Source organism: Oncorhynchus mykiss, chromosome 7 (assembly GCF_057628025.1).
Source record: "Oncorhynchus mykiss isolate SJ-2025 chromosome 7, ASM5762802v1, whole genome shotgun sequence".
NCBI lineage: Eukaryota > Metazoa > Chordata > Actinopteri > Salmoniformes > Salmonidae > Oncorhynchus > Oncorhynchus mykiss.
In genome coordinates, this window is record NC_143028.1 from 82,429,764 (window position 1) to 82,456,917 (window position 27,154).

The following is a 27,154-nucleotide window of genomic DNA, read 5'->3' on the forward strand; positions in this document are numbered from 1 at the left end:
GGCAAGCGTCGGCATCGACTAGGGCCGGCAAGCGTCGGCATCGACTAGGGCCGGCAAGCGTCGGCATCGACTAGGGCCGGCAAGCGTCGGCATCGACTAGGGCCGGCAAGCGTCGGCATCGACTAGGGCCGGCAAGCGTCGGCATCGACTAGGGCCGGTAAGCGTCGGCATCGACTAGGGCCGGTAAGCGTCAGGTAGCGGCAGGTAGGCAGTCAGGGGGCAGGTAGTTGATTCCCGGCAGTCAGGGGGCAGGTAGTTGATTCCCGGCAGTCAGGGGGCAGGTAGGCAGTCAGGGGGCAGGTAGTTGATTCCCGGCAGTCAGGGGGCAGGTAGGCAGTCAGGGGGCAGGTAGGCAGTCAGGGGGCAGGTAGTTGATCCCCGGCAGTCAGGGGGCAGGTAGTTGATTCCCGGCAGTCAGGGGGCAGGTAGGCAGTCAGGGGGCAGGTAGTTGATTCCCGGCAGTCAGGGGGCAGGTAGGCAGTCAGGGGGCAGGTAGGCAGTCAGGGGGCAGGTAGTTGATCCCCGGCAGTCAGGGGGCAGGTAGTTGATTCCCGGCAGTCAGGGGGCAGGTAGGCAGTCAGGGGGCAGGTAGTTGATTCCCGGCAGTCAGGGGGCAGGTAGGCAGTCAGGGGGCAGGTAGGCAGTCAGGGGGCAGGTAGTTGATTCCCGGCAGTCAGGGGGCAGGTAGTTGATTCCCGGCAGTCAGTGGGCAGGTAGACAGTCAGGGGGCAGGTAGGCAGTCAGGGGGCAGGTAGTTGATTCCCGGCAGTCAGGGGGCAGGTAGGCAGTCAGGGGGCAGGTAGGCAGTCAGGGGGCAGGTAGTTGATTCCCGGCAGTCAGGGGGCAGGTAGGCAGTCAGGGGGCAGGTAGTTGATTCCCGGCAGTCAGTGGGCAGGTAGTGTGCTGTGAGGCCTCTTTTCAGAGAATATTCACACAGACAGCATTGGTGATACATACATACAGAGAGTGGGTAGAATAAATCTGCTAACCACAAATCTATTTTCAAAGAGTATACGTACAGTGAGGCTGGGTAGGAGCTTCATGGTCGACTGAAGGTCTTTGTCTGACAGGAATTTATCTGGACCCAAGTCAACCTGTGCAACAACAAAACCACATAAACTTAACACATACTTTACCAGCCAAAAAACCTCCAGGTGATTGGAACACAATACAGGTTAGAATGACTTTAGAACTATAACTGCAGATACCAAAACGACAATTGTCTGTCGGGAGCAAGTGAAAACCAGTCAGCGCCTGGCCCAAGAATAGTTGTACCTGCAGTATAAAACAGGCTTTGATTCTGCCTCTCTGTACCTTCGCATTGTAAAGCAGCTATAAGATGACAATGAAGTTCTAAAATAATTGATTAAAAGTACCAATAAACAGCAACAGTAAACAGCAACAGTAAACAGCAACAGCAGACTTACCCAACTCAACACTTGACGTTCCTTGGGTTGTTCTTTGTTTTTGATTAGGAAATATTTCTTCCGTATCCTCCACCCTGAAAGACGATAAAAACATGTTCATTTTAATATCACATTTTCCTGATTAACAGTCCACTTACATGACAGCTTTATCGGAGTCACAATGGTGAGTTCATGGTCAGAGTTGGTGTATAACCAATCAATTTAGAGGGAAAGGGGGGGATACTTAGTTGTACAACTGAACGCATTCAACTGAAATGTGTCTTCTGCATTTAACCCAACCCCTCTGAATCAGAGAGGGGCGGGGCTGCCTTAAATCGACATCCAATGTCTTCGGGCGACCGGGGATTTAGTCCACTTAATTATGAAATCAATTCACCTCGCTTTATTTACAAAAGCACTACGAGGCTATCCGATTTATGAAAAAGCTCTTCGAGGCTATCAGAGTTGTGAAAAAGCACTACGAGGCTATCAGAGTTGTGAAAAAGCTCTTCAAGGCTATCAGAGTTGTGAAAAAGCACTACGAGGCTATCCGATTTATGAAAAAGCTCTTCAAGGCTATCAGAGTTGTGAAAAAGCACTACGAGGCTATCAGAGTTGTGAAAAAGCACTACGAGGCTATCCGATTTATGAAAAAGCTCTTCAAGGCTATCAGAGTTGTGAAAAAGCTCTTCGAGGTGTTCTGTCCATACTAATAATAAGCATCAGGTGTGTCACTCCCATGTTAGAGCAGTAACATGACATTGACCTGTCCCCTAATATTCCTCCTGAAGCAACGGAGACGACAGACATCCACGTGACAGCAGGTCTTTTATATTTCCTGACATTTTATCACTCCTGTTATAAGAACACTGAGGCTGTTTATAATCTTTAAACCTATAAAATCACTAATGTTATTATACAGCCCTAATAGGATATTTAGCGCTTTATTATCATGTTATTACAGCCTTATTATAATAGCATTATAATTAGGCTGTAACCACATGACATAGCATTATAATCAGGCTGTAATAACATGTTAACATGCCTGATTATAATGCTGTCATGTTATTACAGCCATATTATAATGCTATTATGTCTTTTTATACGGCTCAATTATCAATTTGTTTTGTTAAACCAATCTATGATGATGAATAATGTGTCATACAGCCTTATTATAATGCTATCATGTCTGTATTATTAAGTTATTACAACGTTACTTATTGCTGCTATTTTTATTGACTTGACCAAAGCTTTTGATACGATAGACCATTCCACTCTTGTGGGCCGGCTAAGGAGTATTGGTGTCTCTGAGGGGTCTTTGGCCTGGTTTGCTAACTACCTCTCTCAAAGACTGCAGTGTATAATGTCATAAAATCTGCTGTCTCAGCCACTGCCTATCAGCAAGGGAGTACCCCAAGGCTCGATCCTAGGCCCCACGCTCTTCTCAATTTACATCAACAAAGCTCAGGCAGTAGGAATCTCTCTCATCCATTTACATGCAGATAATACAGTCTCATACTCGAGCGGCTAGATGTTCTTTACCATTCGGCCATCAGATTTGCTACCAATGCTCCTTATAGGACACATCCCTATACTCTTTGTAAACTGTCATCTCTGTATACCAATCGCAAGACCCACTGGTTGATGCTTATTTATAAAACCCTCTTCGGCCTCATTCGCACCTATCTGAGATATCTACTGCAGCCCTCATCCTCCACATACAACACCCGTTCTGCCAGTCACATTCTGTTAAAGGTCCCTAAAGCACACACATCCCTGGGTCGCTCCTCTTTTCAGTTCACTGCAGCTAGCGACTGGAACGAGCTGCAACAAACACCCAAACTGGACAGTTTTATCTCCATCTCTTCATTCAAAGACTCAATCATGGACACTCTTACTGACAGTTGTGGCTGCTTTGTGTGATGTATTGTTGTCTCTACCTTCTTGACCTTTGTGCTGTTTTTTGTGCCCAATAATGTTTTGTACCATGTTGTGTTGCTACCATGTTGTCATGTGGTGTTGCTACCATGTGGTGTTGCTGCCATGTGGTGTTGCTGCCATGTGGTGTTGCTGCCATGTGGTGTTGCTGCCATGTGGTGTTGCTACCATGTCGCCATGTGGTGTTGCTACCATGTCGCCATGTGGTGTTGCTACCATGTCGCCATGTGGTGTTGCTACCATGTCGCCATGTGGTGTTGCTACCATGACGCCATGTGGTGTTGCTACCATGACGCCATGTGGTGTTGCTACCATGACGTCATGTGGTGTTGCTACCATGTCGCCATGTGGTGTTGCTACCATGTCGCCATGTGGTGTTGCTACCATGACGCCATGTGGTGTTGCTACCATGACGCCATGTGGTGTTGCTACCATGACGCCATGTGGTGTTGCTACCATGACGCCATTTTCATTTTGGTTATGTCATTGTAAATAAGAATAATGTTCTTAACCGACTTGCCTAGTTAAATAAAAGATGAAATAAAATAAAATCCTTACAACTTACCAATGTCTTTCAGAGGCTCCACCACTTCCCACTTAGGATCCGACCTGAAGAACATGGATACCTGCTGTAAGGCGATTTCTGTCGAGGAGGAGGAGATGAGGGTCAGTGTGACAACCTTCCATATGAACAACAATAAACCAATTTATCAACTCAAAATATACCACTACCTTTCAAAAGTTTGGGGTCACTTAGAAATGTCCATGTTTTTGAAAGAAAAGCAAAACATTTTTTTTTTGCCCATTAAAATAACATCAAATTGATCAGAAATACAGTGCAGACATTGTTAATGGTGTAAATGACTATTGTAGCTGGAAACGGCAGATTTTTTAATGGAATATCTACATAGACGTACAGACCACCATTATCAGCAACCATCACGCCTTGTGTTGCAATGGCAACACAGCACAGCTTAGCTCAGCCTCTCTTAAAGTACGGGTCTCTGACCTGTTGATAGTGGGTCGCGACGTGTCAGTGTAAATGTATAATTATTTCATTAATTACTGGAATTGATTTGGCCAAGTGCATCTGCGCTCTCTGCTCAGTTTGGCAGCTGTGTGAATGGGAGAGGGAGATGCCCGTGTGCTCAGCGGTTAACCGGGTCGTTTTTTTTCTGGAAGCTCACTCCGCTACACACGATGCAGCGCTGTCGTTCAACAGTAGATGATGTGCTGTCCGCCACTGACTTGTCACTCCCACTCGCAATCACTCACTGCTGTCATCAAATGGACTCATGCTAGCCACAAATTCTGACCGAGCTCCATTGTCATGAAACGCATACTCAGCGATTAGTTGCTCTCTCCTTCAAACAAACTTTTAACGAGGAGCGCCCACGATGTGTTTTGTGCTTAGTAATGAGTCTCTCATAACGAACAAATGTAATAAAACGACACGTCCTGATCAAACATCCACAGCATGACGGTAAACCCAGGAAGTTCTTTCAGAACAGGACAGAATGCTTCAGGAAACAGGGCTTCGACAGTGGTAAAGTCAGTCGGCTATCAAGGAATTGTTGTCATTTTATAACAGGTGATGATAAGCAGAAATAAGGGAGTACTAACTAACTCTCATAGTAGTTGGTAGATGTGAGTTTCTCTTTCAAACAATCCCATGGCCTTGTACACAGCTAATAGCTAACGTTAGCCAAAGCAAGCCAGTGTAACCATAGTAACAGTACAGATGAAACATGATCAGGCCTACTGTACATCTTACTGTAGAAATTATTGTTGAAAACGAGTCTAGGTTGGAACTGTTGCTGTTAAAATACAATAATAATAGTTATTCTTAGTTGGAATAAACTGAAAGAAGCAAGATGCTTTTTTGAGGTAAACCCACTCTCACAGTTCTGGGTTGTTCCATCTACAGCAGGAAGTGGTGTCCTGCCTGACTGAACCCACTCACACAGTTCTGGGTTGTTCCATCTACAACAGGAAGTGGTCTCCTGCCTGACTGAGAACCCACTCACACAGAAAGCAGTAGATGTTCTGGTCCAGCTTGGCACCACTCTGTTCTCAACGCTGACATTCTTTTAAACAACAAGTACAGAAACAGTTTCAAGGCTGAGCATAACCTCAGTGTTACAATGTCAAAAATGGAGCCCAGAATAGACATGCTCTCATTAGGACTGTGTGTGTGTTTTCTGGTCTACTTCTGTGTGATGTGATCAATCTGTTCATTCTAGTTCAGAATGAAAATGATTTATTGTATTTTAACAGCAACAGTTCCAACCTAGACTTTATTTTAACAATAATTTCTACAGTAAGATGTACAATAGGCCTGATCATTTCATCTGTACTGTTACTTAGGGTTGAAATATCAAAAAGCCTGTGTGTGTGTGTTCTGTTATTCATCTGTGTGATGTGATAAATCTGTTAATTCCAGTTCAGAATGAAAATTATTTATTGCATTTTAACAGCAACAGTTCCAACCTAAACAGATATGTAAGAGTGTTTTTAATGGTGGGAAATAAACATGAATAGATATTTAATTTCATTGTTATTTGGTTTTTGTCTATATTGCATTTGTTTTAGGCAAACGGGCAATGAAATGTACAGATATGTATAGTTGCATATTTTCCTCAGTTTGGGTCCCAGGAAAACAGAATTTCTCCTTTGGGTCCCAGGAAAACAGAATTTCTCCTTTGGGTCCCAGGAAAACAGAATTTCTCCTTTGGGTCCCAGGAAAACAGAATTTCTCCTTTGGGTCCCAGGAAAACAGAATTTCTCCTTTGTGTCCCAGGAAAACAGAATTTCTCCTTTGTGTCCCAGGAAAACAGAATTTCTCCTTTGTGTCCCAGGAAAACAGAATTTCTCCTTTGTGTCCCAGGAAAACAGAATTTCTCCTTTGTGTCCCAGGAAAACAGAATTTCTCCTTTGGGTCCCAGGAAAACAGAATTTCTCCTTTGTGTCCCAGGAAAACAGAATTTCTCCTTTGTGTCCCAGGAAAACAGAATTTCTCCTTTGTGTCCCAGGAAAACAGAATTTCTCCTTTGGGTCCCAGGAAAACAGAATTTCTCCTTTGTGTCCCAGGAAAACAGAATTTCTCCTTTGTGTCCCAGGAAAACAGAATTTCTCCTTTGTGTCCCAGGAAAACAGAATTTCTCCTTTGGGTCCCAGGAAAACAGAATTTCTCCTTTGGGTCCCAGGCTGAAAAGGTTTTAGAACCCCTGCGTTAGCTAATCCACGTTTAACACGGTACAAAGGCAAATTGATCATTAGAAAACCGTTTTGTTATGTTAGCACAGCTGAAAACTGTTGTTCTAATTAAAGAAGTAATAAAACTGTCCTTCTTTAGACTAATTTAGTATCTGGAGCATCAGCATTTGTGGGTTCGATTACAGGCTCAAAAACAGCCAGAAACAAATAACTTTCTTCTGAAACTCGTCAGGTCTATTCTTGTTCTGAGAAATGAAGGCTATTCCATGCGAGAAATTGTCAAGAAACTGAAGATTTGGTACAACTCTGTGTACTACTCCCTTCACAGAACAGCGTAAACTGGCTCTAACTAGAATAGAAAGAGGAGTGGGAGGCCCCGGTGCACAACTGAGCACGAGGACAAGTACATTAGTGTGTCTCGTTTGAGAAACAGACGCCTCACAAGTCCTCAACTGGCAGCTTCATTAAATACCCGCAAAACACCAGTCTCAACGTCAACAGTGAAGAGGCGACTCCGGGATGCTGGCCTTCTAGGCAGAGATCCTCTGTCCAGTGTCTGTGTTATTTTGCCCATCTTAATCTTTTCTTTTTATTGACCAATCTGAGATATGGCTTTTTCTTTGCAACTTTGCCCAGAAGGCCAGCCTCCCGGAGTCGCCTCTTCACTATTGACATTGAGACTGGTGTTTTGCGGATACTATTAATATGAATTACCGTATTCTAAAATGTGATTTCTGTTCTTCTGATCAACGTGGGTGGACGCCCTAATCAGGTTACGCACCCAATGGATATGGGTCTGGTACATTTCTCAAATGTCCGGTAGATTAAAATGCTAATGTCCAACACCACATTTTCCTAACTGACACCCTGTATCACACCCATGCTAGACACGCCCATCAAACCCTGTATCACACCCATGCTAGACACGCCCACCAAACCCTGTATCACACCCATGCTAGACACGCCCACCAAACCCTGTATCACACCCATGCTAGACACGCCCACCAAACCCTGTATCACACCCATGCTAGACACGCCCACCAAACCCTGTATCACACCCATGCTAGACACGCCCACCAAACCCTGTATCACACCCATGCTAGACACGCCCATCAAACCCTGTATCACACCCATGCTAGACACGCCCATCAAACCCTGTATCACACCCATGCTAGACACGCCCAGCAAACCCTGTATCACACCCATGCTAGACACGCCCACCAAACCCTGTATCACACCCATGTTAGACAACCCTAAGAGTTCACACACCTGTGTAGTTGGCAGAGTAGTTGTTGGTGTCGAGGAACTTCTTGACCAGTTGGCAGGTGGCTAGGATGTGATGCTGAGTAATAAAGTCTAGGTAGACCTGTAGTCCTCTCTGTCTCTCTGCTATGAACTCCCTGTCCATGTTACCTAGCAACTTCTTAGGTGGTAGAGGCAGGCTGACGCCAGAGACCTGGGGGACGAGGTTGGATAGAGGGATGGGGATGGGGGGGGGGGGGGGGGGGGTAGCAAGAGGTAGAGAAAGAATGAGCGGGAGAGAAAGAATGAGTGGGAGAGAAAGAATGAGGAGGAGCGCGAGAGAGAATGAGGAGGAGCGCGAGAGAGAATGAGGAGAGAGAGCGAGAATGAGAAGCGGGAGAGAAAGAATGAGTGGGAGAGAAAGAATGAGGAGGAGCGCGAGAGAGAATGAGGAGGAGAGAGAGCGAGAATGAGGAGGAGAGAGAGCGAGAATGAGGAGGAGAGAGAGCGAGAATGAGGAGGAGAGAGAGCGAGAATGAGGAGGAGAGAGAGCGAGAATGAGGAGGAGAGAGAGCGAGAATGAGGAGGAGAGAGAGCGAGAATGAGGAGAGAGAGCGAGAATGAAGAGGGGAGAGAGCGAGAATGAAGAGGGGAGAGAGCGAGAGGGGAGAGAGCGAGAGGGGAGAGAGAGAACGAGAGAGAATGAGAGAGAGATAAAGAGATAAAGAGAGAAAGAACGAGTTGACACATAGGAATGTAGGGTTCACAGAATGGATAATGGTCAGGAAATGAGCTGGTAAAACCTCAGCAGAAACCTCAGCTTCCTTTTAACAACGGCTTCTCAAAAATGTGTAATGACCAACAAAGAATACAAAGTAGTGAGCTATGTAGGGAATAGGGTGCTGGTCCAAAGTAGAGAGCTATGTAGGGAATAGGGTGCTGGTCCAAAGTAGAGAGCTATGTAGGGAATAGGGTGTCATTTGGGACCCAGACAGATGTGGTGTGGGAAAAGGCTCGTGACCTCTTTGTACCGGTGGAAGTCAAGCCGCACTTACCAACAAACTGCTATTCAGCATATCAAAGTCACTGTATCGCTTTATGACCTGCAACAATAAGAAACAGGTTGAATTGTGGGGGAAAAAAAACAACCAAAGGCTTCTTTCTTGAGGTTGAGAGAGCTCAGTTTAAAAAAAAAAGGTGAAAATAGATTTCTAATCTTATTTACAGTACAACATGAAAATATGTTATGTTGAAGAACAAAAAGTCTAATTGAGGCAGATAGTTTGAGGTAAGGTTGAGGTTTAAAGTAGGCTAAAAAGAAATGGATTCTTATTTACCTGCCAACTGTTTTCTGTACACACGCCCCTTTGTACTCGGATTATGTATTCCTGGACAGGAAACGAAAAAGGGACAGGAAATGATTATTTGTGATGTGACTTATCATAGCTATTCATCTCATATGTAGAGCCTAGTTTATATACAGTGCCTTGCGGAAGTATTCGGCCCCCTTGAACTTTGCGACCTTTTGCCACATTTCAGGCTTCAAACATAAAGATATAAAACTGTATTTTTTTGTGAAGGATCAACAACAAGTGGGACACAATCATGAAGTGGAACGACATTTATTGGATATTTCAAACTTTTTTAACAAATCAAAAACTGAAAAATTGGGCGTGCAAAATTATTCATGATTATTCATGATTGTGTCCCACTTGTTGTTGATTCTTCACAAAAAAATACAGTTTTATATCTTTATGTTTGAAGCCTGTATTGTGGCAAAAGGCTGCAAAGTTCAAGGGGGCCGAATACTTCCGCAAGGCACTGTACACAGTTTAAATCAGAAGTATACATACACTTTAACCAAGTACATTTCAACTCAGTTTCACTATTCCTGACATTTAACCCTAGTAAAAATGCTCTGTCTTAGGTCAGGTAGGATCACCACTTTATTTTAAGAATGTGAAATGTCAGAATAATAGTAGAGAGAATTATTTATTTCAGCTTTTATTTCTTTCATCACATTGCCAGTGGGTCAGAAGTTTGCATACACTCAATTAGTATTTTGTAGCATTGCCTTTAAAATGGTTCAACTTGGGTCAAATGTTTTGGGTAGCCTTCCACAAGCTTCCCACAATAAGTTGGGTGAATTTTGGCCTATTTCTCTTGACAAAGCTGGTGTAACTGAGTCAGGTTTCTAGGCCTCCTTGCTCACACACGCTTCTTCAGTTCTGCCCCAAAAAAATTCTATGGGATTGAGGTCAGGGCCTTGTGATGGCCACGCCAATACTTTGACTTTGTTGTCCTTAAGCCATTTTGCCACAACTTTGGAAGTATGCTTGGGGTCATTGTCCATTTGGAAGACCCATTTGTGACCAAGCTTTAACTTCCTGACTGATGTCATGAGATGTTGCTTCAATATATCCACATAATTTTCCCTTCTCATGAAGCCATCTATTTTGTAAAGTGCACCAGTCCCTTCTGCAGCAAAGCATACCCACAACATGATGCTGCCACCCCTGGGCTTCACGGTTGGGATGATGTTCTTCGGCTTGCAAACCTCCCCCTTTATCCTCCAAACATAACGATGGTGATTATGGCCAAACAGTTCTATTTTTATTTCATCAGACCAAAGGACATTTCTCCAAAAAGTATGTGCAGTTGTAAACTGTAGTCTGGCTTTTTTATGGCGGTTTTGGAACAGTGGCTTCTTCCTTGATGAACGGCCTTTCAGGTTATGTCGATACAGGACTCGTTATGCTTTTGTACCTGTTTCCTCCAGCATCTTCAGAAGGTCCGTTGCTGTTGTTCTAGGATTGATTTGCACTTTTCGCACCAAAGTACGTTCATCTCTAGGAGACAGAAATGTCAGAGCTCCTTCCTGAGCGGTATGACGGCTGCGTGGTCACATTGTGTTTATACTTGCATACTATTGTTTGTACAGATGAATGTGGTGCCTTCAGGCATTTGGAAATTGCTCCCAAGGATGAATCAGACTTGTGGAGGTCGGCAAATTAATTTTCTGAGGTCTTGGCGGATTTCATTTTATTTTCCCATGATTCCAAGCAAAGAGGCACTGAGTTTGAAGGTAGGCCTTGAAATACATCCACAGGTACACCTCCAATTGACTCAAATTATGTCAATTAGCCTATCAGAAGCTTCTAAAGCCATGGCATCATTTTCTGCAATTTTCCAAGCTGTTTAAAGGCACAGTCAACTTGGTGTATGTAAACCTCTGACCCACTGGAATTGAGATACAGTGAATTATAAGGGAAATAATCTGACTGTAAACAATTGTTGGAAAAATTATTTGTGTCATGCACAAAGTAGATGTCCTAACCAACTTGCCAAAACTATAGTTTGTTAACATGACATTTGTGGAGTGCTTGAAAAACAGGTTTTAATGACTCCAACCTAAGTGTATGTAAACTTCCGACTTCAACTGTATATACATATATACACAGAGCTCTAACAGTACTGGGACAGTGACACACGTGTTGTTGTTTTGGCTCTGTACGCCAGCACAAATCTCACACCCCCAAGACATGCTAACCTCTAACCATTACAATAACAGGGGAGGTTAGCATTTTATATCATACCCCCAAGACAAGCTAACCTCTCACCATTACAATAACAGGGGAGGTTAGCAATCTACATCATGCCCCCAAGACATGCTAACCTCTCACCATTACAATAACAGGGGAGGTTAGCATTTTATATCATACCCACAAGACATGCTAACCTCTCACCATTACAATAACAGGGGAGGTTAGCAATCTACATCATGCCCCCAAGACATGCTAACCTCTCACCATTACAATAACAGGGGAGGTTAGCATTTTATATCATACCCCCAAGACATGCTAACCTCTCACCATTACAATAACAGGTGAGGTTAGCATTTTATATCATACCCCCAAGACATGCTAACCTCTCATTACAATAACAGGGGAGGTTAGCATTTTATATCATACCCCCAAGACATGCTAACCTCTCACCATTACAATAACAGGGGAGGTTAGCATTGTTGGGGAAGTATGATATTTGTGCGTCTAACTTTCTGAAGCATCGTCATTCAGGATTAGCCGTAATCATGGTAGCATCCACATTAATGTAGAAATGTTACGAAACATATTCTATTCTCATTAACAATAAAAGTGAATCCAAAAATGCCACAATAGATAATTTACCATTAATTTATTATGCACAAAATAATCTAAAACACAACCAAAACAAACAGCAAATTCATCCATAAAGTTTATAGAGTCACAAGCTTGATCTATTCAGTCCTTCACTAAAAGCTTGATCTATTCAGTCCTTCACTAATAGCCTGATCTATTCAGTCCTTCACTAAAAGCCTGATCTAGTCAGTCCTTCACTAAAAGCCTGATCTAGTCAGTCCTTCACTAAAAGCCTGATCTATTCAGTCCTTCACTAAAAGCCTGATCTATTCAGTCCTTCACTAAAAGCCTGATCTATTCAGTCCTTCACTAAAAGCCTGATCTATTCAGTCCTTCACTAAAAGCCTGATCTATTCAGTCCTTCACTAAAAGCCTGATCTATTCAGTCCTTCACTAAAAGCCTGATCTATTCAGTCCTTCACTAAAAGCCTGATCTATTCAGTCCTTCACTAAAAGCCTGATCTATTCAGTCCTTCACTAAAAGCCTGATCTATTCAGTCCTTCACTAAAAGCCTGATCTATTCAGTCCTTCACTAAAAGCCTGATCTATTCAGTCCTTCACTAAAAGCCTGATCTATTCAGTCCTTCACTAAAAGCCTGATCTATTCAGTCCTTCACTAAAAGCCTGATCTATTCAGTCCTTCACTAAAAGCCTGATCTATTCAGTCCTTCACTAAAAGCCTGATCTATTCAGTCCTTCACTAAAAGCCTGATCTATTCAGTCCTTCACTAAAAGCTTGATCTATTCAGTCCTTCACTAAAAGCTTGATCTAATCAGTCCTTCACTAAAAGCTTGATCTAATCAGTCCTTCACTAAAAGCTTGATCTATTCAGTCCTTCACTAAAAGCTTGATCTATTCAGTCCTTCACTAAAAGCTTGATCTAATCAGTCCTTCACTAAAAGCTTGATCTATTCAGTCCTTCACTAAAAGCTTGATCTATTCAGTCCTTCACTAAAAGCTTGATCTATTCAGTCCTTCACTAAAAGCTTGATCTATTCAGTCCTTCACTAAATTCTCCTCCTGGAGACAAAGGCTTACTGAACTGATGGCCTACTTTTCTAGAAGAGATGAAAAAGATCATTATTAGAAATTATTATTGATAGGGCCTACTTTCTCCTAGCCTGGATCCATCATGAAATTATTTATTGATAGGGCCTACTTTCTCCTAGCCTGGATCCATCATGAAATTATTTATTGATAGGGCCTACTTTCTCCTAGCCTGGATCCATCATGAAATTATTATGAATGATTTTCACTTCATTAGGAAACAGAAGGATTGTGTTAGGATCCAGGAGTAACTTTCCCTGCCTTGTGTGAGGCATGGTTAACTAAGATCAACTTGCCGTCGTCTCCTTGTCATGCCCGTCTCACGTGATTCCTCCGTGATGACGTTACTCCCACACTCAAAAAAAAACACAGAAGACAGGGATAAAAGGAGACGACATAGAACAAGAAATACTAGAAGGGGTAAAGCCTCTCGGGAGCATGGCAAGACTGTTCTAGTAGTTGTATTTCGATAGTAGAGGACACAGTGGTCAGCAATCCTTCATCCGTCTCGACAACGTTTCACTCCAGTCACAATGTTCTATGATAATATGTATGTTTCACTGCATAATAAGTTAACCAGGGACATATTCATCGAACAGTAGGCGTGCTGATCTAAAATCAGTGTTGCCTTTCAGATCTTAACGAAGAAGATTACATGGAGAGGGGGAGACCTGATCCTAGATCAGCACTTCTACTCTGATACCTAGTATTCAAATTAGCGTTCCCTCAAAATCATTCACTGCAGCTGAAGGCTAACACTATAGACCTGAGTGGGTAGTACTGTGCACACGTCTCAAAATGGCACCCTATTCCCTATGTAGTGCACTACTTTTGACCAGATCCCCATAGGGCCCTGGACAAAAGTAGGGTATTATATAGGGTGTCATTTGGGACACAACTACGGTCTGACAGGGTGACATGGTAGTACAGTAGCTGGAATAACACAAGCCAAGGGTCCAAAGGTCTGGTTTAACCCTCACCAGGAAAATCCACTGCGGGCCACTTAAACAACACTGAGCCTAAGCTATATGCCACTAAACATTATTGTTCAATGTGCTAAAGGTGATACATTCAGGCTGGCAGCAAACTGTGGTACATCCCAGTTTAAAACAACCACACCTCAGTGTATAATGAAGTCTCTTTTTTTATTGACATTCAAATTCACATCAGATACGTCATGCCCATAGAGGGCACCTGCCTGTTTAAAAAAAAAAAACAACAACGTAAAAATAAAATTCTGTAATAATACCAGCCACCTAGCAGTTTTATGAAGTTGGCTTTAGCTAGCCCAGATAGGTTTCCGATCAACTAAGTTAGAGTAGCTAGCTTGTCGAACTATATTAGGTGGCATGCCTGCTGGCAAGGTTGGTAGACTTCAGAAAAGCAAGCGATAACTAGATGTCCTTTCAATCTTTTACCCAGATTTTAGTAGAGACGCAGAGAAACAGTTTATTCTACCCAGATTTTAGTAGAGACGCAGAGAAACAGTTTATTCTACCCAGATTTTTTAGCAGAGATGAAGAGAAAGTTTATTTTATCCTGATTTTATTTATTTTATTTTTATATACTCCAGTCAGGACAGAGACAGCTCAAGAGCAGAGGAGGCTGGTGGGAGGGGCTATAGGAGTATTAAATGGAACGGTGTCAAACGTGGTTTCCATAGTTTAACACCTTCCATTGCAATGCGGGCTGTCCACCTACAGCTCCTCCCACCAGCCTCCTCTGCTCATTAGGTAGAAGATAAGCAGATAAAGATACAACAATGATTATGGCTCTAGATTGGTCTTTGAAAAATGATGAATGAAAAATGCTATCCACAAATTGACCGGATTGTGGAAAACTAGATAAGGGTTTATTGCTAATGACGCCCTTTAAGTACCAAGCCATTCTCACGTACTTTGTGCCCCCAAAACTATTTCTTTGGGGTGCACGACGGCCCTGATTCAAATCCATATTATCTAGTTAGCCATGTAGGCTACCTTAAGTTATCATTTCACCCTGACTTTACCCAAACACAATTGTATCATCAATATGTGGCATTTTGTCTACCAGTAACGTTCATTACACCGTTTGGTAGTGTTTATTGTGAAAACCTCTCAACCATCAACATGACTATTTAGCAAAAGCCCCCCCCACACACCTTTTATAAGCGATACATTACATTTTAGTTAGGGTTTAGCTAACAGCTGTCATTATCTAAAAAGACAGTAACAAAAATAGTTATTAGGGGAGTTAAAACGTTTACTCGTTTTTAACTCTTTAAAACGGTAACCTATTTCCGTAATGACTTTACACCCCTGAGCTAAACTAGCTACAGTAGCTATTGAATAGTTAGCAGCTGAGCTAACTATCCAGCTGTCAAAATGTCAACAGCAGCCGTTTCATTAACAACGAACTGGTTGATCAACACTTTCCAAACACGTCGTTACAACAAAACACTAAACAACCGTTAAAAAAGTGTTAGAGATCAACAACGAAACTGGGTTTATTTTATTATATATATATATTATATTTTTTTTTATAGAAGATGGTCTGACGTCCATAAATAAACTGTTTGTTTGTTAATCTTCACCGTGATACATTGAGTTAGGTAACTACTTCCTACGGTTTGTGTCCACTTGCCCGGTCGAAGCAGACTCACCGTGTGAGATTGTAGATTTTGGCTGGCCTCGATCAGTGCTGTAAGGGCCACCGTATCATCCAATAGTACCCTTCCCGGGGACTGCTTCTCCAAAAACGCCATCCCGGTGCCCCCGATCACTAACGAACCAAACGATAAAACACCTTCCGGTGTGAAACCAAAGCAGATGGACGTGAAGTCAAACTAGCCGATTAGATAGCAGAGTATTTTAGTTAGAAATGAGGACAGGAAGGGCAGGGTTGACACTTGACAGAATAGATTCCCCCCCGACCTCCTACATTTGCTTACAGCTGCACTGGGGTCAGACAGACTTCCTGTTTGGATTAAAACAAGGACTGAGCCAACGCGAGATATGAATAGTAAAAACCTACCTCAGTACAAGGATGAGAAGATTGAAAAACGGCGAAAAAACGAGAAGTAGTTCGATCTTCTCAGTGAAACAGTTGGGATAATGGGACCATTTGGAGTACAACACATTTCTCAAGACATACTTTCTTGCATCGACTCTGCTGTGTTTTAATCTGAACAGGAAATCTGTCTGACCCCAGTGCAGCTGTACACTAGCGTAGGAATCTATTCTGGCTAGGTTGACACAGGCTGGCTGTGTCATCAGACCAAGTTCAGGATTGGTAATGGTGCTCGTAACTAATACATAGCCTGCAGATACCCGCCCCCAGTCCAGGGGTGGAGACAGCCAGATGGTCGGTTTCTTTCATTTCACAAGACAGGTTTGGCCATACATTTGGTAATCGGATTAGGAAATACATTTCAAATAAGTACAACAATTTGGTTTGAAAGATCTATGAAGTATATGTCCATGTGTGATTATTCACTATAATTGTGTTTATATTTATCACTAAAGAAACAATACAACATGCATAGTAGGCAACCTTGAAAATGCTTAGATGACATTTATTTGTAATTCAGATGTGCCTATATACATTAACCTAGGTCTTTATTATGTAATTTATTTACAAAACAGCTAAGAAGGATCTTTGATCAAACACAAATAGCCTCAAATTCAATAAATCATCATTTAACCTAAGAACATTGTACGCAATCATTTGTAATACAAGAGCACAAGACCATGTAACACTTATTTGAAAATTATGAGCAAAACAAGGATCATTCCAGTGCCACTGATTTAGCAGGCATTTGTCAGAAGATGCTTCGGAGGTAGCCCCACAACAGACACTACCTCTGAGCTGTTCCTAGAGGGATGTGAGACGGATGGATTGTCTATCACACAGGTACTCAAGCCATACAAACATAAAAATATCCCCAAAAAGCCAGTTAAACAAAAGTACAGGTTTACCACTACATATTTCCCATAATCCCTGCCGCCAGAACCAAATCTCACGTTAGCGCAAGTCTGTCATGTCAAGACAGACTACAATATATCCACCAACTAGCTTCAGATACAGTCCGTTTGTGCTAACATTCCACCCCTTCTCTGTTTGGCATGACAAGGAGTAGAATGTTAGCACAGACTGGATTTGAGGCCACAATATTCCTTCCAACTGTCATCATCATCATCATCGCGCCCTTGGTTGCTGATCCTCTGGCATCATGATCATGACCTCCCCCTCCATGACCACTTTATCTTTGACGGAGCAGGTCACTGCGATGAAGGCGAAGGACATCTTGATCTTCTTCACCTCGGCTTCAGCCAGAACCTCCTCCCCGATGTACAGAGGCGCCGGGAACCTGATTTCCTGGTACAGGAAGATACAGCCGCTCCCCGGCATCTTGGTCCCCAGAATGGCCGAGATCAGTCCATTTATCAGCACGCCGTGGACGATGGGTGTCTCGAACGACGTGGTCTTGGCATAGGTTGGGTCCAGGTGAATGGGGTTTACGTCCCCGGTGAGCTCGGCGAAGACCGCCACGTCCCTGGCGCTGAAAGCCTTGGTGAGAGAGGCCCGCTCCCCGACATGGAGGTGACGTGGCTGGGGTAATGTAACCAACGGCAGGGGGCCCCTGGCCCTTTGAATGCAGTTAAGAGCTGCATAGTTGAAATTAGAGCACAAATTTAGTTTACTAAAGACATTTCTGAAAATTAAGTTCATTCTAGGTATTGTTTTGTCTTCACAGTGTTATGGGTCACTGTGTTGATTCAGGAACCAACAGCTTTGCTCAGTCCAACTCCAGCTCACGACTATTCCCAGACAGAGTTAACAGGAAAGGTGATACCTAGGAGGAAGGAGGGGGTTTAGTTTTGATACAGATGTTTACATTACGCAGCAGGGTTTGGTCAATTTGAATTAATAGGCAGTCAGTAGTTTACCTGAGTAACTCTGAAAAAGCACAGTTCATTCTGATAGAATCCCAACAGTGTCAGGGCACTCCACAACTTCACCAGACCACTGAAAGAAACAAAACAGAACCAGTCACATCCTCCAAAGAAGGAATCTCCAACCCTGTTCCTGGAGAGCTACCTTCCTATAGGTTAACTCCAACCCTGTTCCTGAAGAGCTACCCTCCTATAGGTTAACTCCAACCCTGTTCCTTGAGAGCTACCCTCCTATAGGTTAACTCCAACCCTGTTCCTGAAGAGCTACTCTCCTATTGGTTAACTCCAACCCTGTTCCTGAAGAGCTACTCTCCTATTGGTTAACTCCAACCCTGTTCCTGAAGAGCTACTCTCCTATTGGTTAACTCTAACCCTGTTCCTGAAGAGCTACCCTCCTATAGGTTAACTCTAACCCTGTTCCTGAAGAGCTACCCTCCTATTGGTTAACTCTAACCCTGTTCCTGAAGAGCTACCCTCCTATTGGTTAACTCTAACCCTGTTCCTGAAGAGCTACTCTCCTATTGGTTAACTCTAACCCTGTTCCTGAAGAGCTACTCTCCTATTGGTTAACTCCAACCCTGTTCCTGAAGAGATACCCTCCTATAGGTTAACTCCAACCCTGTTCCTTGAGAACTACTCTCCTATTGGTTAACTCCAACCCTGTTCCTGAAGAGCTACTCTCCTATTGGTTAACTCCAACCCTGTTCCTGAAGAGCTACCCTCCTATAGGTTAACTCCAACCCTGTTCCTGAAGAGCTACTCTCCTATTGGTTAACTCCAACCCTGTTCCTGAAGAGCTACCCTCCTGTAGATTATTATGATTTATTTTTTGTATTTTCTCCCCGAATTTTGATCTCGTCTCATCACTGCAACTACGTAACGGGCTCGGGAGGCGAAGGTGGAGTCATGCGTCCTCCTTAACACCGCCTGCTTAACCCGGAAGCCAGCCGCACCAACATGTCAAGAGCAAACACTGTTCAACTGACTACCGGGATCAGCCTGCAGAATTTTGCCCAAGACTTGCATGCGGGGGTAAATGTATATGGCCAGTTAGTTACCTGTTGTACACACGGAGCACGCCTGTTAGTGTGCTCTCATCAAACTTCAACAGATCAAAAGGGAAGGCACATCCGACCTAAAACAGAGGACAGAAGTTGACCAAAAAAATGTTAATCGATGTTTTCAGCTCAGACTATACTAAGGGAATTCCAAAGTGAGCTTGGATATAAATAACCCCACCCCCAGGGGATAACTGGATATAAATAACCCCACCCCCCGGGGATAACTGGATATAAATAAGCCCACCCCCCGGGGATAACTGGATATAAATAACCCCACCCCCCGGGGATAACTGGATATAAATAACCTCACCCCCCGGGGATAACTGGATATAAATAACCCCACCCCCAGGGGATAACTGGATATAAATAACCCCACCCCCAGGGGATAATTGGATATAAATAACCCCACCCCCCGGGGATAACTGGATATAAATAACCCCACCCCCCGGGGATAACTGGATATAAATAACCCCACCCCCCGGGGATAACTGGATATAAATAACCCCACCCCCCGGGGATAATTGGATATAAATAACCCCACCCCCAGGGGATAACTGGATATAAATAACCCCACCCCCAGGGGATAACTGGATATAAATAACCCCACCCCCAGGGGATAACTGGATATAAATAACCCCACCCCCCCCGGGGATAACTGGATATAAATAACCCCACCCCCGAGGATAACTGGATATAAATAACCCCACCCCCCGGGGATAACTGGATATAAATAACCCCACCCCCCGGGGATAACTGGATATAAATAACCCCACCCCCCGGGGATAATTGGATATAAATAACCCCACCCCCAGGGGATAACTGGATATAAATAACCCCACCCCCCGGGGATAACTGGATATAAATAACCCCACCCCCCGGAGATAACTGGATATAAATAACCCCACCCCCCGGGGATAATTGGATATAAATAACCCCACCCCCCGGGGATAATTGGATATAAATAACCCCACCCCCCGGGGATAATTGGATATAAATAACCCCACCCCCAGGGGATAACTGGATATAAATAACCCCACCCCCCGGGGATAACTGGATATAAATAACCCCACCCCCCGGGGATAACTGGATATAAATAACCCCACCCCCCGGGGATAACTGGATATAAATAACCCCACCCCCAGGGGATAACTGGATATAAATAACCCCACCCCCGGGATAACTGGATATAAATAACCCCACCCCCCGGGGATAATTGGATATAAATAACCCCACCCCCGGGATAACTGGATATAAATAACCCCACCCCCGAGGATAACTGGATATAAGTGTTGCTGAACCCGCAAAAATAATTTCTGACCTTTAAAGTTCTGTTTACCGAAATCCCTCATTTGTTTAGGAAAAACCTTCCCTATTCCCTTAACCCTTGCTCTCTTTACGTGACACATGTAAGCATGGAATGCATGTGACCAATATGGCCTGACCTATAGCCTATCATAAACTGGTTATAACAAACTCTGAAACACGTGACAACAAAATAGATGCAGATGAAGTGACAAACTCGAAACGGAGGGGATGTTTGATTGCTCAAGAGGTAAAAAGGGGAAGTCAGATGTTTGTAATAAATGTGACTAGTTGTGGAAAATACTGCCGATGAAGAAAAAAGGTAAGGAAGAAGGTATTATGTCAAACAGGTGCTGTTAGATTACAACAATGTGTCTGACTACTTGGCACAATGTAAACACTAAATACCAGAATCTGCAGTAAGTTTTTTTAAAGTGGGGGGGTGGGGGTGGGGTTTACAGCAGGCCGTTGCCGACATGGAACGGTGTATTTATTGCTTATAATAATTCATAAGGGTCCCTTTGTTATTTTAAAACAAACGCTTGATTGCATTTCAAATCCCTAATGATTCGTATGCTGTGTGTTATGACATGAACGAATGGTTGACTGATACAGTATCCCATGTAAGATTTGAAATATAGGCCTAAGGGTAGCCTAGTGGTTAGAGCGTTGGACTAGTAACCAGAAGGATGCAAGTTCAAACCCCCGACCGAGCTGACAAGGTACAAATCTGTCGTTCTGCCACTGAACAAGGCAGTTAACCCACTGTTTCCTAGGGCCGTCATTGAAAATAAGAATTTGTTCTTAACTGACTTGCCTAGTTAAATAAAGGTAAAATAATAAATGTACAGTATTAAGATGGAAACAGGATGTGCTCTTCGGCCTACAGTTCAATGGTGGTTATACAAGGCTGCTATACCAAAGCCTACTGCTATACCAAAAGCCTACTGATATACCAAAGCCTACTGATATACCAAAAGCCTACTGCTATACCAAAGCCTACTGCTATACCAAAGCCTACTGATATACCAAAGCCTACTGATTTACCAAAGCCTACTGATATACCAAAGCCTACTGATATGATAATGAACATTACTTATCATAATAATAACATTAACGAGATCAAGAAAAAGTTTAGAAATATGATTTTTTTCCCCGGACAATTTGGAACAGCGTAAACACTAAATAAATTATAAGTTTATAAATAAATACCAGGCGTTGTTCTAACAGGGAGAAGAAAAACACATGTAAAAACAAAAACAAACAGACATTTGTTCAATTGTTTATCAGACGTTGTTTTTGCTTGAGGCTTGAGGGTGCTCACGGAATTAGTAGGATATTAAACAAACAGGCAACACAAGCAGGATCAGTCTTATTTCTGTAGCTAGATAGAGATGAATCATTTATAAAGCCAGGCACATTTTACAGTTAGGCAACAGCGATCGCTATCCAACACAGGAGAACGTGCATTTGTGATCAAATAAATATATACACTGCTCATAAAAATAAAGGGAACACTAAAATAACACATCCTAGATCTGAATGAATGAAATATTCTTATTAAATACTTTTTTCTTTACATAGTTGAATGTGCTGACAACAAAATCACACAAAAATTATCAATGGAAATCAAATTTATCAACCCATGGATGTCTGGATTTGGAGTCACACTCAAAATTAAAGTGGAAAACCACACTACAGGCTGATCCAACTTTGATGTAATGTCCTTAAAACAAGTCAAAATGAGGCTCAGTAGTGTGTGTGGCCTCCACGTGCCTGTATGACCTCCCTACAACGCCTGGGCATGCTCCTGATGAGGTGGCGGATGGTCTCCTGAGGGATCTCCTCCCAGACCTGGACTAAAGCATCCGCCAACTCCTGGACAGTCTGTGGTGCAACGTGGCGTTGGTGGATGGAGCGAGACATGATGTCCCAGATGTGCTCAATTGGATTCAAGTCTGGGGAACGGACGGGCCAGTCCATAGCATCAATGCCTTCCTCTTGCAGGAACTGCTGACACACTCCAGCCACATGAGGTCTAGCATTGTCTTGCATCACAAGGGGTCTGAGGATGATCTCATCTCGGTACCTAATGGCAGTCAGGCTACCTCTGGCGAGCACATGGAGGGCTGTGCGGCCCCCCAAAGAAATGCATCCCACGACTGACCCACCGCCAAACCGGTCATGCTGGAGGATGTTGCAGGCAGCAGAACGTTCTCCACGGCGTCTCCAGACTGTCACGTGCTCAGTGTGAACCTGCTTTCATCTGTGAAGAGCACAGGGTGCCAGTGGCGAATTTGCCAATCTTGGTGTTCTCTGGCAAATGCCAAACGTCCTGCACGGTGTTGGGCTGTAAGCACAACCCCCACCTGTGGACGTCGGGCCCTCATACCACCCTCATGGAGTCTGTTTCTGACCGTTTGAGCAGACACATGCACATTTGTGGCCTGCTGGAGGTCATTTTGCTGGGCTCTGGCAGTGCTCCTCCTGCTCCTCCTTGCACAAAGGCGGAGGTAGCGGTCCTGCTGCTGGGTTGTTGCCCTCCTACGGCCTCCTCCACGTCTCCTGATGTACTGGCCTGTCTCCTGGTAGCGCCTCCATGCTCTGGACACTACGCTGACAGACACAGCAAACCTTCTTGCCACAGCTCGCATTGATGTGCCATCCTGGATGAGCTGCACTACCTGAGCCACTTGTGTGGGTTGTAGACTCCGTCTCATGCTACCACTAGAGTGAAAGCACCGCCAGCATTCAAAAGTGACCAAAACATCAGCCAGGAAGCATGTCCACACACACTCTTTTTTTGTGTTGCACCATTGCTCTTACAGTTCCTTTGGAAAGTATTCAGACCCCTTGACTTTTCCCACATTTTCTACGTTACAGACTGGAGTGAATGAAATAAAAAAGGATCCTCAGCTATCTACACACCCCATAATGACAAAACAGGTTTCACATTTTTGCAGATTTATTTTAAATAAAAAACAGAAATACCCCTAATTTACATAAGTATTCACACCCTTTACTATGAGAGTCGAAATTGAGCTCAGGTGCATCCTGTTTCCATTGATCGTACTGGGATGTGAGTCCACCTGTGGCAAGTTCAATTGATTGGACATGATTTGGAAAGGCACACACCTGTCTATAGAAGGTCCCACAGTTGACAGTGCATGTCAGAGCAGAAACCAAGCCACGAGGTTGAAGGACTGTCTGTAGAGCTCAGAGACAGGATTGTGTCGAGGCACAGATCTGGGGAGGGGTACCAAAAAATGTCTGCAGCATTGAAGGTCCCCAAGAACACAGTGGCCTCCATCATTCTCAAATGGATGATGTTTGTAACCACCAAGACTCTTCATAGAGCTGGCCACCCGGCCAAACTGAGCAATAGGGGGAGAAGGTGACCAAGAACCCGATTGTCACTCTGACAAAGCTCCAGAGTTCCTCTGTGGAGATGGGAGAACCTTCCAGAAGGACAACCATCTCTGCAGCACTCCACCAATCAGGCCTTTATGGTAGAGTGGCAAGACGGAAGCCACTCCTCAGTAAAAGGCACATGACAGCCCACTTGGAGTTTGCCAAAAGGCACCTAAAGGACTCAGACCATGAGAAACAAGATTCTCTGGTCTGATGAAACCAAGATTGAACTCTTTGGCCTGAATGCCAAGCGTCACATCTGGAGGAAACCTGGTACCATTCCTACGGTGAAGCATGGTGGTGGCAGCATCATGCTGTGGTGATGTTCTTCAGCTGCAGGGACCGGGAGACTAGTCAGGATCGGGGCAAAGATGAAAAGAGCAAATTACAGAGAAATCCTTGATGAAAACCTGCTCCAGAGAGCTCAGGACATCAGACTGGGGCGAGGGTTCACCTTCCAACAGGATAACGACCCTCACCACACAACCAAGACAACACAGGAGTGGCTTCGGGACAAGTCTCTGAATGTCTTTGAGTTGCCCAACCAGAGCCCGGATTTGAACCCAATCAAACATCTCCTGAGAGATCTGAAAATAGCTGTTCAGCGACGCTCCCCTTCCAACCTGACAGAGCTTGAGAGGATCTGCAGAGAAGAATGGGAGAAACTCCCAAAATACAGGTGTGCCAAGCTTGTAGCGTCATACTCAAGAAGACTTGAGGCTGTAATCACTACCAAATGTGCTTCAACAACTCCCGAGTAAAGGGTCTACTTATGTAAATGTAATATTTCAGTTTGACATTTTTGATAAATTAGCAAAAATGTTTAAAACTCTGTTTTTGTTTTGTCATTATGGACTATTGTGTGAAGATTGAGGGGGGGAAATAAATTAATACGTTTTAGAATAAGGTTGTAACAAAATGTGGAAAAAGTCAAGGGGCCTGAATACTTTCCTAAGGCACTGTATGTAATAACCATATAGGCAACAATTTCAGTAGCAAGTCTTAGTGATGGACCGTGCCACCCCGACGGCCTCCACAATGGATCAGTCCATTCAGACTGGTGTCCTGTACGCCATGATTTTTATTTTAGTTATATGCTCGACCAACAGCCTATCGCCCAAACAATCCACCAGTCGACTAAATGGGGTCAGCCCTAAAAGAAATGTATACATTATTTTTGCTTGAAGTTGGATTGAACAGTGTAAACCAATCAGAATGGTGAAAGCCTCATTTATAAATGTATGCATTGCCACCCCAGGGTCACGAACTACACAAAGCATATTTAATACTTTTACATTTAAGTCACTTTAGCAGACGCTCTTATCCAGAGCGACTTACATGACCGATTAGGTTTAAGTCCCTTGCTCAAGGGCATATCGGAAGATTGTTTTTGTCTCCGGGATTCGAACCAGCGACCTTTCTATTACTGGCCCAACGCCCTTAACTGCTTGGCTAGCTGCCCCAGTTATTCAAATACATACAAAAATACCATCAAGACTGATATGATCATTTTGGACATAATTGCCCAGCTCTAATCCATATGGATTTGTTCTGTTTCATTTCAGTTCGGATCCAGCCCGGTCTAGCTTCACTTTACCTCTCCATACAGGTCCCTGAGGCCAGAGACGATGAGCTGCTTCAGTTGGGCTGCACTGAGTCTGGTGCTTTCATTCTCCAACACTCTGAGGAAGAAAGGGTTCAAAAGAGGTCATGAATTAACAAGTGTTTACTATGATGCGTTCAAATCAAATCTTTGTGAATCCATGCAGCCTTACTGCAGGGTTCGAAATGCACACACAGCACAGAGTAGTTTGAAAGTGAGTTGTGAACACCGATGCACTGTCTCCTCACAGTTGTTTGTCTAGTGTGTACTCTACTCCGGGAAAGGAGTTGTTCCTGACCACGTGACCAGATCAGATAAAAACTATAGGGACTCGGGGAAAGAGGCAGGAAGTCAATTGAAAAATAAACATTTAGCATCAAATGGAAGAAAAAAAAAAACTTTGATCAAGTGGTGGTGACACTTACAGGGAGATCCTCATATAGTGGTAAACGGATGTGTTTTTGTACACAAGTCGCTCATAAGTCGCAGGTTCGTCCTGTATGTCTGCGCGCCGCATTCTATTTGGCTACAAGCGTCGGGTGTCCTTCAAAACAAAACAAAAAGTAGCAGTACCGTTAAAACTACTATGGTCTGACAATGTAACGGTAAGTCAGTATTTTAGCCTATAACATGTCAAAGGTGATATACAAGTTGGCGATTCAATGCATTGCAACGTGTAGGTAATAATGATTGAACGTTATGTACAGTTCGCTGTTGCAGAAACCTGGATCTGATGAGGCTAACGTTAGCTAGCAGCTCAGCTAACTAGCCAGCTACTGAGGTTTGAAATGGGCCTAGCTAAATATCTGAAATATTATATTGGTTCTTGATGACAGAATCGTTTACTGTACTTTATACACTCACCAACTGCGTCAACGTGTTGCTGCTGAATCCACTTTAACCTTTTTTTATTTTTTATAAAAGTCTGTAATAATAAACTTGCCTGTTGATAAGTGCTTGACCCAACGTGACTGACAAAACGTGCTTGTTCTGAAGCTACGCATGCGCAGAACATGTACATTTTGTAAACAGTGGTAGAATTTAAACGAACTCCTCCCTCTTAAACCCCATTGGATAAGAAGGTCAGAGGGGCGGGACTTCGGGCTTTCAATTCAAGGGGCTTTATTGACACGGAGAAAAATATGCTAACATTGCCAAAGCAAGTGAAGTAGATAATATACAAAAGTGAATTATACATCCAAGCTTTCTCATCCAATGGATTTTCAAATCAAATAAAATGTATCTATATAGCCCTTCGTACATCAGCTGATATATCAAAGTGCTGTACAGAAACCCAGCCTAAAACCCCAAACAGCAAGCAATGCAGGTGTAGGAGCACGGTTTTGAGGAGGCGAGGAGAGAGTGTATATAGGACACGAGGTGATCCAATTGAGTTTTTCCCAACGAGAACAGAAGCGCCGAGTACTCTTGCTAAAATCAAGTGTCGCCACCTAGCGAAACAATGAGGCATTAACACAAAACAAAGCTTCTTGGTCGCGTACACAGTTTAGCATATGTCATAGCGGGTGCAGCGAAATGCTTATGTTACTAGCCTCTACCAATGCAGTACAATGTCAAACAAATACACACATAATAAAAATGCTAATTAAAAAATGAATCAAGAAATGTCGGAACGAATTGTCGTTTTTGAATACTCCTTTCTGATTTTTATATAATATATTTTATATGTTATATATTATAGCGTGCATTATTTCCCTATAATGCACAGTGTATTTGCACGGTAGAATTTAATAGCAATAGTTAATTTGACATGTTTTGTTTGAGATGTTTTTGAAAGCAAAAGTCAAACAGGG

At 43.5% G+C, this 27,154-nt stretch overlaps 3 protein-coding genes across 5 annotated transcripts in view; all 3 read right to left on the reverse strand.

Annotated features, from left to right (window-relative positions):
- pxk (PX domain containing serine/threonine kinase) overlaps positions 1 to 16,298 on the reverse strand; it is a 68,287-nt gene extending 51,989 nt beyond the window's left edge. For both annotated transcript variants that reach the window (XM_036984298.2, XM_036984300.2), the window contains exons 1-7: positions 15,671 to 16,298; positions 9,140 to 9,190; positions 8,858 to 8,905; positions 7,830 to 8,016; positions 3,910 to 3,987; positions 1,428 to 1,501; positions 1,020 to 1,094 (exon numbers count right to left, since the gene is read on the reverse strand). In XM_036984298.2, the coding sequence (XP_036840193.2) occupies positions 1,020 to 1,094; positions 1,428 to 1,501; positions 3,910 to 3,987; positions 7,830 to 8,016; positions 8,858 to 8,905; positions 9,140 to 9,190; positions 15,671 to 15,772 (615 nt within the window). In that variant the 5' untranslated portion in view covers positions 15,773 to 16,298. The remainder of the gene's footprint in view (positions 1 to 1,019; positions 1,095 to 1,427; positions 1,502 to 3,909; positions 3,988 to 7,829; positions 8,017 to 8,857; positions 8,906 to 9,139; positions 9,191 to 15,670) is intronic.
- Positions 16,299 to 16,561: 263 nt separating this feature from the next.
- LOC110528675 (hydroxyacyl-thioester dehydratase type 2, mitochondrial-like) lies at positions 16,562 to 17,739 on the reverse strand. Its single transcript, XM_021610807.3, has one exon. The coding sequence runs from the start codon at positions 17,737 to 17,739 to the stop codon at positions 17,206 to 17,208; it is 534 nt and encodes a 177-aa protein (XP_021466482.3). The 3' UTR covers positions 16,562 to 17,205.
- On the reverse strand, positions 16,562 to 26,745 carry rpp14 (ribonuclease P/MRP 14 subunit). 2 transcript variants are annotated; one of them, XM_021610808.3, is made up of 6 exons: positions 26,205 to 26,745; positions 25,766 to 25,884; positions 25,335 to 25,419; positions 19,022 to 19,098; positions 17,958 to 18,036; positions 16,562 to 17,863 (listed from the first exon to the last, which is right to left on the reverse strand). In XM_021610808.3, the coding sequence occupies exons 2-6, from the start codon at positions 25,855 to 25,857 to the stop codon at positions 17,807 to 17,809; spliced, it is 390 nt and encodes a 129-aa protein (XP_021466483.2). In that variant the 5' UTR covers positions 25,858 to 25,884; positions 26,205 to 26,745; the 3' UTR covers positions 16,562 to 17,806. The 2 variants fall into 2 exon arrangements, with proteins under 2 accessions (XP_021466483.2, XP_021466484.2); XM_021610809.3 differs by having other exon boundaries at positions 26,284 to 26,383.
- Positions 26,746 to 27,154: the final 409 nt, after the last annotated feature.